At 36.9% G+C, this 13,454-nt stretch overlaps 1 protein-coding gene across 1 annotated transcript in view; it reads right to left on the reverse strand.

Moving 5' to 3' along the window:
* Positions 1 to 13,454, reverse strand: part of LOC149814140 (dihydropyrimidinase-like) — a 37,338-nt gene that overhangs the window by 15,017 nt on the left and 8,867 nt on the right. Inside the window, exons 3-5 of the mRNA XM_089989068.1 lie at positions 3,602 to 3,653; positions 3,161 to 3,430; positions 2,805 to 3,016 (exon numbers count right to left, since the gene is read on the reverse strand). Coding sequence (XP_089845194.1) covers positions 2,805 to 3,016; positions 3,161 to 3,430; positions 3,602 to 3,653 — 534 coding nt within the window. The remainder of the gene's footprint in view (positions 1 to 2,804; positions 3,017 to 3,160; positions 3,431 to 3,601; positions 3,654 to 13,454) is intronic.

Genomic DNA, 13,454 nt, shown 5'->3' on the forward strand with positions numbered 1-13,454 from the left:
GACTATCATATTGTAGTCAGATCCCAATCCACTCAGAGTTTGTTGCACCATGTCGTTGTCGCTTACGGCACATCCTATAACTGCAAGTTGATCTGTGATGGTCTTTATCTTGTTCAAATATTCCATGATGGTCATGGATTCTTTTCTTAACAACTGAAATTCCCTTTTAAGGAAAACCATCCTTGCTTGAGAAACCTGCGAATATGTCTGAACCAGTCGCTCCCAGAGTTGTAGCGCTGTACAATTGTCGGGAATGGCAACTAGAACTTCTTGAGACAGGGTTGAGGTGATGTATGCAACAACTAATTGATCTTTCCTTTCCCAATTGAGAAATTCTACATTTTTGACGTACACGATCGAACTCACCCCTTGATCATCTTTCTCTTCTCTCGGGACAAATTCTGGTGGAACAAGAGTGGTTCCGTCCAGGTGACCTAAGAGACCTTGACTCCTTATAAAAGGAATGATTTGTCTCTTACAAATCAAGAAATTGGAGGTATTCAACTTTTCAGAGACGAGTTGGTTGAGGAAGCTTGAAGAAAGATTTGATTGAGAGTGATAAGGGTCCATTTGAAAAGAAACAACGAGAATGTCGACCAGAGTGTTCACAAAAAGTTCAGCCTTTTTTTTTTTTTGGAATCGCAGGCTGTCGGATGCAGGGAACTCGGTTTCTGAACCTTTTCTGTGCAGTCCAAAAACTGAGATTGATGAGATGAAGGATGCCTTCACACGTTAAAGGAACTCCTTTTTTTTTATAAGAATAGAAATCGATAATCAAAGGATAAGTTTCACAGTATAGCAGTAAAAAAAATCGATAATGCAAAGACAGACTTAGAGGGGATTAGGTAGGGCTGATCAAGAAAAGAAATTAAGGAGATACTGTGGGTGTCTGTGTTTACGTAAACGTGAATCACAGATTCACAAAAAAAAAATGAAACCCACGTGAATAGAGGTCACGTGGATCACGGTTTCACCAAGGGAAGAAACCCAAGTGAGGTGTGGGTACACAGTAAATTTCAGAAAGAGGGGAGGAAATGGGGAAGAACACAAGAAAAAAAAGCGTGAGGTGTGGGTACACAATAGATTTCAGAAAGAGGGGAGGAAATGGGGAAGAACAAAGGAGAAAAGAAAGGGAAAAGGAAGAACCTCGATTTTCCGATCTCGCTCTTGCCGGAATCCTTCTCAGCCTCAGTCGGATCTATGCTCTGATACCATGTAAGTTTTTCACCTGTAGAGAAAGGAGAGAGAGGAAGAGAGAGGGAGACGAAGAAGAAACGCAAGTTTTCTTTCAGCTGTTACGCTTTCTGTTTTTCTCATTACTTAAAATCGTGACCTAAAGGATGTTTTATAATGTTACAACACAATGATGTGGATCCAGGTCTGGTGTATCGAGACCCGATAGTTTAAGTGGGTTATAATACATGACTATGGATATGTGTCCATGGCTGTACACAATCCATGGATCGGGTCCACCTTTTTCACTCCACTCCTTCGAAGATGTGTTGTCACAACAAAAGCGCAATCTATATCGCAAGCAATCATACCTTCCATGAGCGTACTAAGCACATCGAGATAGACTGCCATTACGTGCATGATGAATACCTAAGAGGAACCATAACACTACCTTACGTCACATCCGAGTATCAGTTGGTGGACTTCTTCACTAAAGCCCTTGTTGCTCCTCGTTTTATGTTTCTCCTTAACAAGCTTTCGATTATATCCCGTAAAGCTTGAGGGACGGTGTTAAATTACATGTAATCTATATATATTTATATATATATATAGTTTAATATACCCAATAGGGGTATTTTAGTCATTTCACAAGTACCCGATAGGGGTACTTGTTATTTTCCCCTTTTTTGTATTTATTTTGCACTTTCTTTTTTTCTTTTTTATTTTAGTTTTTTATCCACATAAGGGGCCCCACCATTGAGAAGATGGGGCTCCCAACGACTTCATGGGGAGCCCCTTTTGTGACACTTCTTTTTAGGCCATAAGGCCACCCCTCACTCCCTTTCTTTTTGTATATATAGGGGTGCCCCCCTCTTGTATTCTTCACTCTTGAGAGCTCTCTCTCTTTTCAATAAGAGACATTTATATTTTTATGTTGTGTTGTCCCTTTGTCGATTTGGGTATCATCTCTTTTGTTTGTCCATTGGTGGACATTGTAAGTGCTTATAGCACTCTTTGTTTTTCCGCATATCTCATTACAAGCATGGCACTATCATTACTACTAGATAAACTTTTGTAATATATATCACAGAATTTTTTTGTCATAAAAAATGAAGGTTTTATGGCTAATATTAAAAATCTAGTTAATATTGAACAATCCAAAAAGTATAGATAATATAGAATTGTGAAACATGGGCAAAGTACCATTGACAAATCACATAGAAAAACTGAGAAAAATGTAGTACCTGAAACACACACATATAAGCAGCAGCTTGCATCTACATCCCCAAGATCACATGCATATTTGCATTTAAAATTATGTTTCAGTTGTAAGGATGCAATACTAAGAAACAGAATACAATGTTTCAGATACATCTTTCTCAGTTTTTCTATGTGATTGTTCCATGCGGCACTCTAGTCATGTTACACTATTCTATAATTATTTATACTTTTTGGATTGTTCATAATATTAACTAGTTTAATATCTACACATATCCAAAACTTTGTTTTTTATTACCAAAAAATACACTGATATAGTGGCAGGATTTGCAATCAGCAACAAGCAGCACAACCATGAATTTGCAGTGCTTCACTGAGCAAAGACCTATCAGGGCATTAGTTTAGATGAATACCAAAGGAGGCCTTGAAAGTGCATGTCCCTCTGGACCAGTTATACCAAGATCAATCATCCTTTTTTGTCCTTCCTCAACAGCATCTCCATTTTCAGCATGAACCTGAGCCAATGCGCCAAGGGCCTTGCATTTTTTAAAGCTTTGCAACAAAAGCTCATCCTTGACCATAAGGGACCCCTTGTAGGCCATGAAAAATTTGAAAGAATTGATACCTAGTAGTTAAAACAGTACTGCTTAGGATAGCATTAAAGCAAATTCATTGCAAAAACAGGTCTAAAATAAAGTTACTCTGATAACCATAAAGGCTCTACTCATCAGACCGACAGTGATATTAAAGCAAGAAGAAACATGCAAACCTTTTTCCCTGACCATGATTTCCATATCTCTTGAAACATCATCATCCCATTTTGTGATAGCCATATGAAAGCCATAATCCATGCAAGCTTTCTCTGCTTTATTTGAATAGGATTCAAAGCCTGCTGTTAGACTCCCATTTGCAGGTATTATAAAATCAATGTGCATTGTTGTTCCCCCAGCTAATGCAGCAGCTTGTCCACTGAAAAAGTCATCAATTGTCTCTGTACCCATGAATTCCATTTCCAAGTGTGTGTGTGGATCAATTCCTCCTATCATCAATAGAGGGGCAAAAGGGGAAAATAGTGGAGATGAAAAAGAAAAAAATAAGGTCAATGTTTACACAAAAATTTACTAAAAAAACTGCAAAAGGAATGGCTTTTGCTTTAGAATTCAAAGCATATAATCCTCTTTTAGCAAGCAAAAGGATGTTTCTTACTCACCTGGCATAACATATTTTCCAGTGGCATCAATGACAGTGACATCTTCACCAACCTGAAATGATCATATAAAGAAGTGTCAATAGACTCAATATCCTGGTGACGATTTTGAAAACAATATTTTTAAATCAAGAACTACGCACCAAATAATAATTTAAAACCAGTTTTTGCACTCGTTGCAGAGTAGCAAGTCGGATCGTCTCCTCAGAGAACGGAACTTAGGCAAAATAATTCACTAAACTTAACTTTATTAATAACTGGGAAGAGAAAGTTACATTAGTCTTAATAACAAGCTAACTGAAAAACAATAGAAAGGACAGAAATAATAAAAATTCTAATTATGCTCGGACCCTCTAGCAAAATCCAGGGGGCTTGATAACCATATTCTTTTACATCCACCTCAGCCCACCTCCTCCTTTGCTATCACAGTAGGGGCGTATAATAAAAAAATAAAAAGCCAAGGAAACTACTACCCAAATATATTCAAACTAAACAATGGATGATAGACTGATAGTATAATTAAGAGGGACAATAAATTAAAAGGAAACTATGTTAAGGGTTACAAAATTTTAGAAAACTATCAAAATTACGAAATAAAGAGGGTTCTATGTTAAAGAGGGACAATGGAATTAACTAAATTGACTAGATTAACTATTAAAAACATGAATCCAATGAAAGAAAAATCTAACTAACAATTTAAAAACTGTCACATGGGTGCGGGTGCGGGTGCAGGGATGCGGCACTTTAAAAAACCTTGGGTGTGGGGGTGCGGAAGGGCAAAAATATAAAAAATTATATATATAATTTTGAAGTTTTAACAGTTAACAACAGTAACACTAATGAAATAAAAAACAATTATCATAATATCATTCATCATGCATGCAATAAATCAAATTAACAATCTATAATTTTACTATACATCATAAAAACTAACACCACAATTAAATCAACCTAAATATATTATAGAAATAATCAAATAAGTAAAGCAAAAAAAACTAAATTACATATCAAAAGTATATCCTACAATGTATATGATGATTAAGTAATAGATTTTAATAATTTTTTGCTTCATCATCAAATGTATCATAAGAAGGAATATTGCGCTCAGATAAATCCATGTTTGCAATGTTGAAATCATGCTCTCCCTCTAAGTCACACTCTTCTGGGTTTACATCCCAAAATTTGGATGTTTCTTGTCTGCATTACAAACCCAATTTGAAAATGTTAAATACAATACAAGTATATTTAAATGAAAAACTAAGAAATAGTCAAATAACTAAGAGAGTAAATTAGTACATGTATTCATCATTGGTTCGCGAAAGTAGTCGAAGATTTGAATGAACATATACTAAATCCTTTACACGCTTGCTGGTGAGTTTGTTTCTCTTCATGTTGTGAATTTGAGAATATGTGTTTCAATTTCTTTCACAACAAGATGAACTAGCAGGCTGGGATAGCAATCTCAATGCAAGATGTTGGAGAAGAGGTGTTTCTTATCTAAATGTTGACCATCATGTGATAGGATCTATATTATCCTCCTCTCTCGCGAGTAATGTATGTCCATATAATCTCGAAGATGCAAATTTTTCGAACTCTTGTGTGACTTGATTTAGAATATGTGCTTCTGGATAAAGTCTTGTCATACACATATTTCTATGTCTTGATAGCTCTGGGTTTAAATTTGGAGGGACACGCCTAATACCACATTTCTACCACTTTTTTGCATAATATTTTGGATTAAAAGATAGTGTCATGCAATGCAAAGGAGTGTTGCCCTTATCCCATCTTCTGACTAAAATTTAATGAATATGGTTAAAAAAATTTGAATCATCAAATGTAGGATTTTTTTCCTTCATGATTAAAAACTACAACTTGTATTTTTTCAATCATATTATCCCATATTTCATAAACTTTGTGGAGCATGGGTTCATCCTTATCAACTTATCTCAACATTTCTCAAATAAGTTGCGTAAATTGAAGGAAGTATACGACTCTGTCCCAAAACTCATCATCAACAATGAATTTCTTAATTTCTTGAGCCTTGGCATCATCATCAGCACGATAGAATGTCCAATTTTCATCAGTTACCATGCTAACCAAAGCATTATTCACTTCCTTAATCATCTTCACCATCACAATGATGGACGTAAAACGTGTTTCAATGACCTTCAACAATTTCAGGTCAGAATGCCTATTAAATATAGCATTAGCATGATGGTGTTTAACAATAAAATTCTTAATGCTTTTGACATTTCTTTCTAAATCTTCAATCTAAGATCATAAAGCATATGTGGGTGAATTTTCTTCTTTTGGGGGGTTGCAGATGCTCTTGATAGCCAGATTCAAGTTGTGTGCTACACAGGGAGTTCAAAAAATATGAGGGTACTTACTCTCCAAACTCAATGTTGCACTTTTACAAACTTGAGCGTTGTCTGGAATAATTTGTACTACTTTATGATCATCCACTTCTTTTATGACTTCTATAAACAACCCCTTCAAATACCCGCATTTTTATATTCCCTAGATGCATCAACTGCCTTTAATAATACTGGGTCACTAAGCGAAGAAGTAATGAAATTGATTAATTGACGTCTTTGAATATTTGTCCACCCATCAGAAACAATAGAAACTTCATTTTGCTCCCATGAATATTTTTTAATCTCTAGCAACCTCTGCACATTTGCCCTCTCTTCTGCAAGAAGTGTGGTTCATAGTTTTTTTAAGCTTAGAGCTACATAGCCACTCAAATTATAATTTGCCAAAGAAGTGACTAAATCCTTCCAATAAGGATTTCTAACTGCATTAAATGGGAGTAAACTAGAATAAAAATACCTCCTTACTTTTTTATCCATCTCCTCCCTTCCATATATATTGAATGGTGTTGATATCGTTCATATTTCTCTACCTCCTACATTCACTTTTTTTTAGCATCTTCTTGGAAGCTTCCAAATGACATATTAATTGCACAAGAATCACTTATTGTCTTTCTCTTCTCATATTCTTCTTGTATTGTCTTCGCATTGCCTCATCAACTTTTCTACATCCTAAAATGCCATGTTCAGGTATCTTCAACAAATGAGCCTTAATTCATGTGTAAGACCCAACAAAATCTCTTTCACATAGCTTGCATCGAAATCTCTTGTTTTCACCACCTCCTCCAGCTTTTGCAAGCTTATCTGCATGTACCCATAATGGTCCCGCATCATCACTCCCACTACAACTATCAGCAACACTAGTAGCAGAACTCATATGTAGGGATAACGATGACACAAGTTCTTTCCCTTTATCCGTCATTGTCCTGAAAACACAAAAAAAAAGTTATAACTTGTATTAAAATCAATCAATTGTGCAGTATGCACACAATCAAGAACAACCACGAAAGTGTTAAAATGTAGCTCCTAAAATCATTGTAAATATAAATATATATATTTATATACATAGAGATATATTTACATATAATATATTATATGTACATATATCTCTATATATATAAATATATATATATATTTATATATTTTTACCCGAAAGGGCATTTCTGTCATTTCCTGTTTTGCGCATATTCACTTTTAGAATATGCTGTAATTTTCTTTTTATTTTTACTTTTGTAATTTCTTTTTTCTTTTTCTTTTTTGATTTCTTTTATGTGCATTGGGGGTCCCCCAATAAAGTCGTTGGGGGCCCCCAATGGTCACAATCTGGCCGTTGGGGGCTCCCAACGACTCCTTTGGGAGCCCCCCCTTTGCACCTTCTAACATTTGTATAAATAGGGGTGTTCCCCCCTTGTATTTCCCAAGCTTGAGAGACTCAAGCACTTGCTTTTATTTATGAAATACATGCATTATTGTATGTTTATTATTTATACGCTTTTTGCGTATTTTGTTCAAGTGTTGTGAGAGTGCCTTCGTGCACTTCTTTTATAAAGTATTTGTGTTTGTATGCGTATTGTCTCTTCGTAGACAATTTTACATGGTATCAGAGCTCGGTTGGTGATTGAAGATCTTGGGATCCTCCCTTGTTTGAGTGCCTCGAAAACCGTGCCTTCGGATCTTTAGAGATTGAAGTGGTGGATTTTGCTTCTCCAATATTTTAGAAGGATCTTGTGCAAACGAGAAGTTGAAACATTGTATTGGTACGCTCTTTTTTCTTTCTCTTTACGCATTAATGGGTGAGAAAGAGTCTCACTTTGCCCTTGGCTTCAAGTTGAATGGGTCCAACTATCATATTTGGGCCGGGAATATGGAGGCCCACATAAAAGGAAAAGGATTGTGGGGTTATGTGCAAGGAACAATTCTGGAACCGGAACCCAAGATAACCATAATGGACGGTGATGAAATCAAGATTCTTGAGGGAGAGGAAAGGACCAAAGCTCTTGAAGAATACTCCAAGAAGCACGACGAATGGGAAATGAAGAACTTCAAGATTCTTTCTTGGTTCTTCGCATCCGTCGAAACAAAGATTAATGCCAACATTATCAAATTCAAAAAAGCATCAGAAGCTTGGCATTATCTCGAGAAAATGTATACATCAAGAGATCTTTCCCATAAGTATTACCTTCAAAAGAAGGCCCTCTCCCTTACTCAAGGTGAAATGTCTATTAGGGAATATTTTGCCAATCTTTCCTCTATTTGGGATGAGCTTTCTATGCTTGAACCAAAATGGAGTGGAGAGGCAATTGAACTCCGCCACAAGCAACTTGAAGAAGATCGTTTCTTCAACTTTTTGAATGGGTTGAGACCGGAATTTGAGCAAATAAGGTCATCACTCCTCTCATCATTTACTCCTCCCTCTCTTGAAGATGTTCTCACCAAACTAAGTGGTGAGGAGACTCGTATGAGTTTGTGTAAACAAGGATCAAGTGTTCTTATGGTTCCTTGTAATCATGAAGAAAACAATGAAGTCAATGCCGTATCAAGACCCGGAAATAATGTAAAGACCTATCGTCCTCCTCATTTCAAATTCCAAAATCAAGGAGGAGATGGTGGACAAAGAGGAAAGAGGGACTATAGCAAGACTATTTGTCACCTTTGTAAGGAACCGGGGCATATCAAGCCCGTTTGTCCTAAATGGAAGAGGCTTCTCGCTATGGCCACCACGGGTGTTCCACAAAAGGAAGAGGCATCATCAAGTGGGTCACTCTCATTAAATCAAATAGTGGAAGCCCTTCAACCTCTTCTCAAGGGAGCTACATCCGGTGCCGCCGTGTCTACCTCTTCCATTCCAGGTAAAGTCTCTTGGCTTTTGGACTCAGGTGCATCTTTTCATATGTCCCCAAACATGTTTTCACTTTCCGATTTTTCAAAAAACGTTTCTCCATCCTTTGTTTCCACTGCGGATGGAACCTCTCTTGAAATTAAAGTAATAGGTAATTTTGAAACTCAAGGTTTTTTCATTCCAAAAATTAGATTTATACCTAAACTTAATTTAAATCTTCTCTCTGTTTCTCAACTCTCGGACCTTGGATGCGATATTAAATTTTCATGTGACAAATGCTTAATACAGGATCGCCGGTCCGGGAAATTGATTGGGGAAGGCTTTAGAAAAGGAGACTTATACTATATGGAATTTCTTCAAGTTCCAAAATCATTTTGTAATGTTGCCCAGAACAAAGATATAAACATATGGCACAAAAGACTTGGTCATCCTAATGTTACCAAGTTATCTTATTTACATTTTGCAAAAGATCTATGTAAAAGTTCACTTTCTTGTAATGATTGTATTCTCGAAAAAATGCAAAGTTTACCGTTTGAGCAAAGAACTATGTTCTCATCTAAAACCTTCGAAATTGTCCATTCCGATGTTTGGGGACCCGCACCTGTTGTTTCAAAAGGAGGCTTTTCTTACTATGTTATTTTTGTGGATGATTTCTCCAGGTATTCATGGATCTATTTCCTTAAGTACAAACATGAAGTTTTTACATGTTTTAAAACCTTTCACTCAATGATCAAGAATCAATTCAACAGTAATATAAAGATTTTTAGAAGTGATTCTGGAGGAGAATATCTCTCCAACCAATTTAAAACATATCTTGAGGATCACGGTATTATTCACCAAAGGTCTTGTCCTAAAACCCCTCAACAGAATGGGTTGGCCGAAAGAAAACATAGGCACATCATTGAGACCACTAGGACCCTGCTTATTTCTCAAAACATTCCTAAAAATTTTTGGGCTGAAGCAGCTCTCGCTTCTGTTTATCTGATAAATCGCTTACCATCTAGGATATTAGGAAAAATATCCTCTTTTGAGATCTTATATAAGCTTGAACCTGATTATAATAGGTTACGTGTTTTTGGGTGTAAATGTTTTATACTTACGGATAAAAATGACAAGCTCTCTCCCAAAGCTATCCCCTGCGCCTTTCTTGGTTATTCCGAAACTCAAAAAGGGTTTCGTTGCTATGATCTTCGAGATGACAAGTTATATGTTTCTAGAAATGTAACGTTTTTAGAAAATGAGAGTGGATTTGAGAAAAATGTTTCTCAACAAGAAAATTTTGATTACTCTTTCCTTTTTTATTTATTGGCTAGTAATGATGATATATCTAGTGATGATGATCACGATGAGGAAAATGATGGTGATGTTGAAGAACATAACCCTCTCAATGATCAAGAAAACAGAATTTCAAGTGAACCGATAATCTACTCCCGTAGAAACCAAGACACCTTTAGAAGTGCCATAGACCAATATAGTGAGCTTGCTCCTACTCTCGATCGCCGCAAATCTGAGAGGAATAGGAGACCGCCAACTCGTTTTGTCTCTTTTGATTCTTTTTCACCTCGGTATAGGGCTTGTCTTAGTGCCATTCACTCTTATTTTGAGCCAAGAAATTTTGAAGAAGCTAAAAAATGTATAGAATGGCAAGAAGCCATGCAAAAAGAACTTAGTGCTCTGAAAAGGGCTGAAACTTGGGATTTCCAAACTCTACCCATAGGAAAGAAAACTATAGGTTGTCGATGGATGTTTAAAGTTAAAACTAAGAGCGACGGATCTCTAGAAATGTATAAAGCTCGCTTAGTTGCTAAAGGGTATGGGCAAGAGTATGGAATTGATTATGAAGAAACTTTTGCTCCTGTAGCCCGAATGGTTACAGTTAGATATCTCATTACTATTGCATCTATTAAAAATTGGAATATTTTTCAAATGGATGTGAAAAATGTTTTTCTAAATGGCGACCTTAACGAAGAGGTGTATATGGAAGCTCCACCTGGCATGAAGATTCCTAAAGATAAAGTACTTCGTCTTCGAAAGGCTCTTTATGGTTTGAAGCAGGCCCCCAAAGCCTGGTATGACAGGTTTACCAGTGTAATGCTGGAAAATGGTTTCTCATCATGTTATACTGATACTGCTCTATTTACTAGAAAATCTAAAGCAGGGATTGTAATATTGTTATTATATGTTGATGACATGTTAATTACAGGTGATGATATTCAAGGAGTCAAGGGTATTAAGTCCGTCTTGACTTCAAAATTTGAGATGTCAGACTTAGGTTTTCTGACATATTTTCTTGGAATTGATGTTGCCTATTCGCAACGTGGTTATTTTCTATCTCAGTCTAAACTTGCTTGTGAGATTATTGACAGATCAGGGATTTCTGATGACAAAGTATGTGAAACTCCTGAAGTTGTGGGAGCCAAAATGAAGATTGACGACGGTGTTCCTCTAACTGATCTTACTCCCTACAGACAGTTGGTAGGTTCTTTAATGTATCTTAGCATTACTCGACCCGATTTGTCACATGCTATACACATCGCCAGTCAGTTTCAACATGCTCCTACAACCGTCCATATGGGTGTTGTACTTCGCATCATCAGATACTTGAAGGGAACGGTGAATAAGGGAGTATTCCTATCATCTTCTTCTGAATTAAAATTGCTTGCTTATACTGACTCAGATTGGGGAGGTGACCCTAGTAACCGTCACTCCACCACTGGTTTTTGTATTTTTTTAGGAGAATCCTTGATCTCGTGGCGATGTAAAAAGCAACAGAAGGTCTCATTATCATTCACTGAAGCCGAATACAGAGCCATGGCATCTACCACCATGGAAATAGTATGGATTCGACGTCTTTTGGAAGATATGGGAGTAGTTGTCAAAGAACCAACAAAGCTATGCTGTGACAATAAAAGTGTCATCTACATTGCCAAGAACCACACATTTCACGAGCGAACAAAGCATATAGAGATGGATTGTCATTATGTCCGAGAGGAATACTTGAAGAAGGTCATTGATCTGCCATATGTGACATCTGAGTATCAACTTGCCGACTTCTTCACAAAAGCTCTATGTTCGCCCAGATTTCATTTCCTTCTTGACAAACTTGCGGTTATCACACCGTAAGTTTGAGGGGGGGTGTTAAAATGTAGCTCCTAAAATCATTGTAAATATAAATATATATATTTATATACATAGAGATATATTTACATATAATATATTATATGTACATATATCTCTATATATATAAATATATATATTTATATATTTTTACCCGAAAGGGCATTTCTGTCATTTCCTGTTTTGCGCATATTCACTTTTAGAATATGCTGTAATTTTCTTTTTATTTTTACTTTTGTAATTTCTTTTTTCTTTTTATTTTTTGATTTCTTTTATGTGCATTCAATAACAGAAACAAAATCTACAAAAAGGTACAAAATCAGAAAAATCACACCTCTAAATTCTTGGTGTCCAGTTAATTCATTATGAACAAAAAATTCTAAGTCTCCGTTCATTAAGAAAAAAAAATTGTCTCCAGTTCATTCATTAAGAAAAAAAGAATCCTCTCCAGTTCATTCATTGAGAAAAAAAATCTAAGTCCACAAAATAGAAAGAATATTAATCCAGCAAAGCCACTCCTCACAAAAACGACAAGTAGATCACAATAACTCCAGTCACATATTTTATCACAATAACTCCAGTCACAAAATCAGACAAAAATCCATAGTTGGTCCCATCTAACTTCACTGGAGTGAGTTGAATTGGGTCTCCCTTCTCCATACTACCGCAACCCCCAAACTACAATAACAAGGAAGTTGCACAAAACAACTATACCCACAAAGGAAGTACACCAAATATGGAGAGAACACTAACAGTTTTATCAGCAACACAACAAGTACGATATTAAATAAACCTTCAACAAAAATTAGACAGCCAAAAACACCACTCAATGCTGAGAAAAACAGTCAGCCAATCATACCAATCTCAATGTTGTGAAAAAAAGCACTATCGAAGCACCAAATATACTTGAAAACAACCCAACAGCAACACTAAGAGTACCCTGAATCAAACTAAGGCAGAAAACCCACAAAATCAGTCTATCTGATAGCTTATATAGATTGAAGTTTGCTTACCACCTCTAATAAATACCCAAAAACTTTACCAAAAAGAGAGGTCGAGTGAGAGAGACAGAGAGAAGAGACAATGAGAGATGGAGAGTGAGTGAGAGTGAGATAGAGAGCAAGTGAGAGAGACAGAGAGAAGAGAGGCAGTGAGAGTAACGAAGAGCGAGTGCGAGTGAGAGAGAAGAGAGAGAGCGAGTACCTGAGGAGGAGAGGTCGGAAGACATCGGCATCGGCATCGGCATCGGCATCGGCATCGGCATCGGTGTCGGCGTCGACGTCGACGTCGACGTCGACGTCGACGTCGGGGTCGGGGTCGGGGTCGGGGTCGGGGTCGGGTCAGGGTCAGGGTCAGGGTCAGGGTCAGGGTCAGGGTCAGGGTCGTCGTCTGCTGCAGGAGAAACTCGGGCAGGAGGAAAATTAGGGCAAAAAAAGTTTGCCCTAATCCTCCTCCCCTCAACCCTTTTCATCGGGCATTTTTTTTGTCCAAAAATTGAACACAAATGACCTTGGGTGCGTTGACCGCA

Source organism: Nuphar pumila, chromosome 15 (genome assembly GCF_984573655.1).
Source record: "Nuphar pumila chromosome 15, dmNupPumi1.hap1.1, whole genome shotgun sequence".
Lineage (NCBI taxonomy): Eukaryota > Viridiplantae > Streptophyta > Magnoliopsida > Nymphaeales > Nymphaeaceae > Nuphar > Nuphar pumila.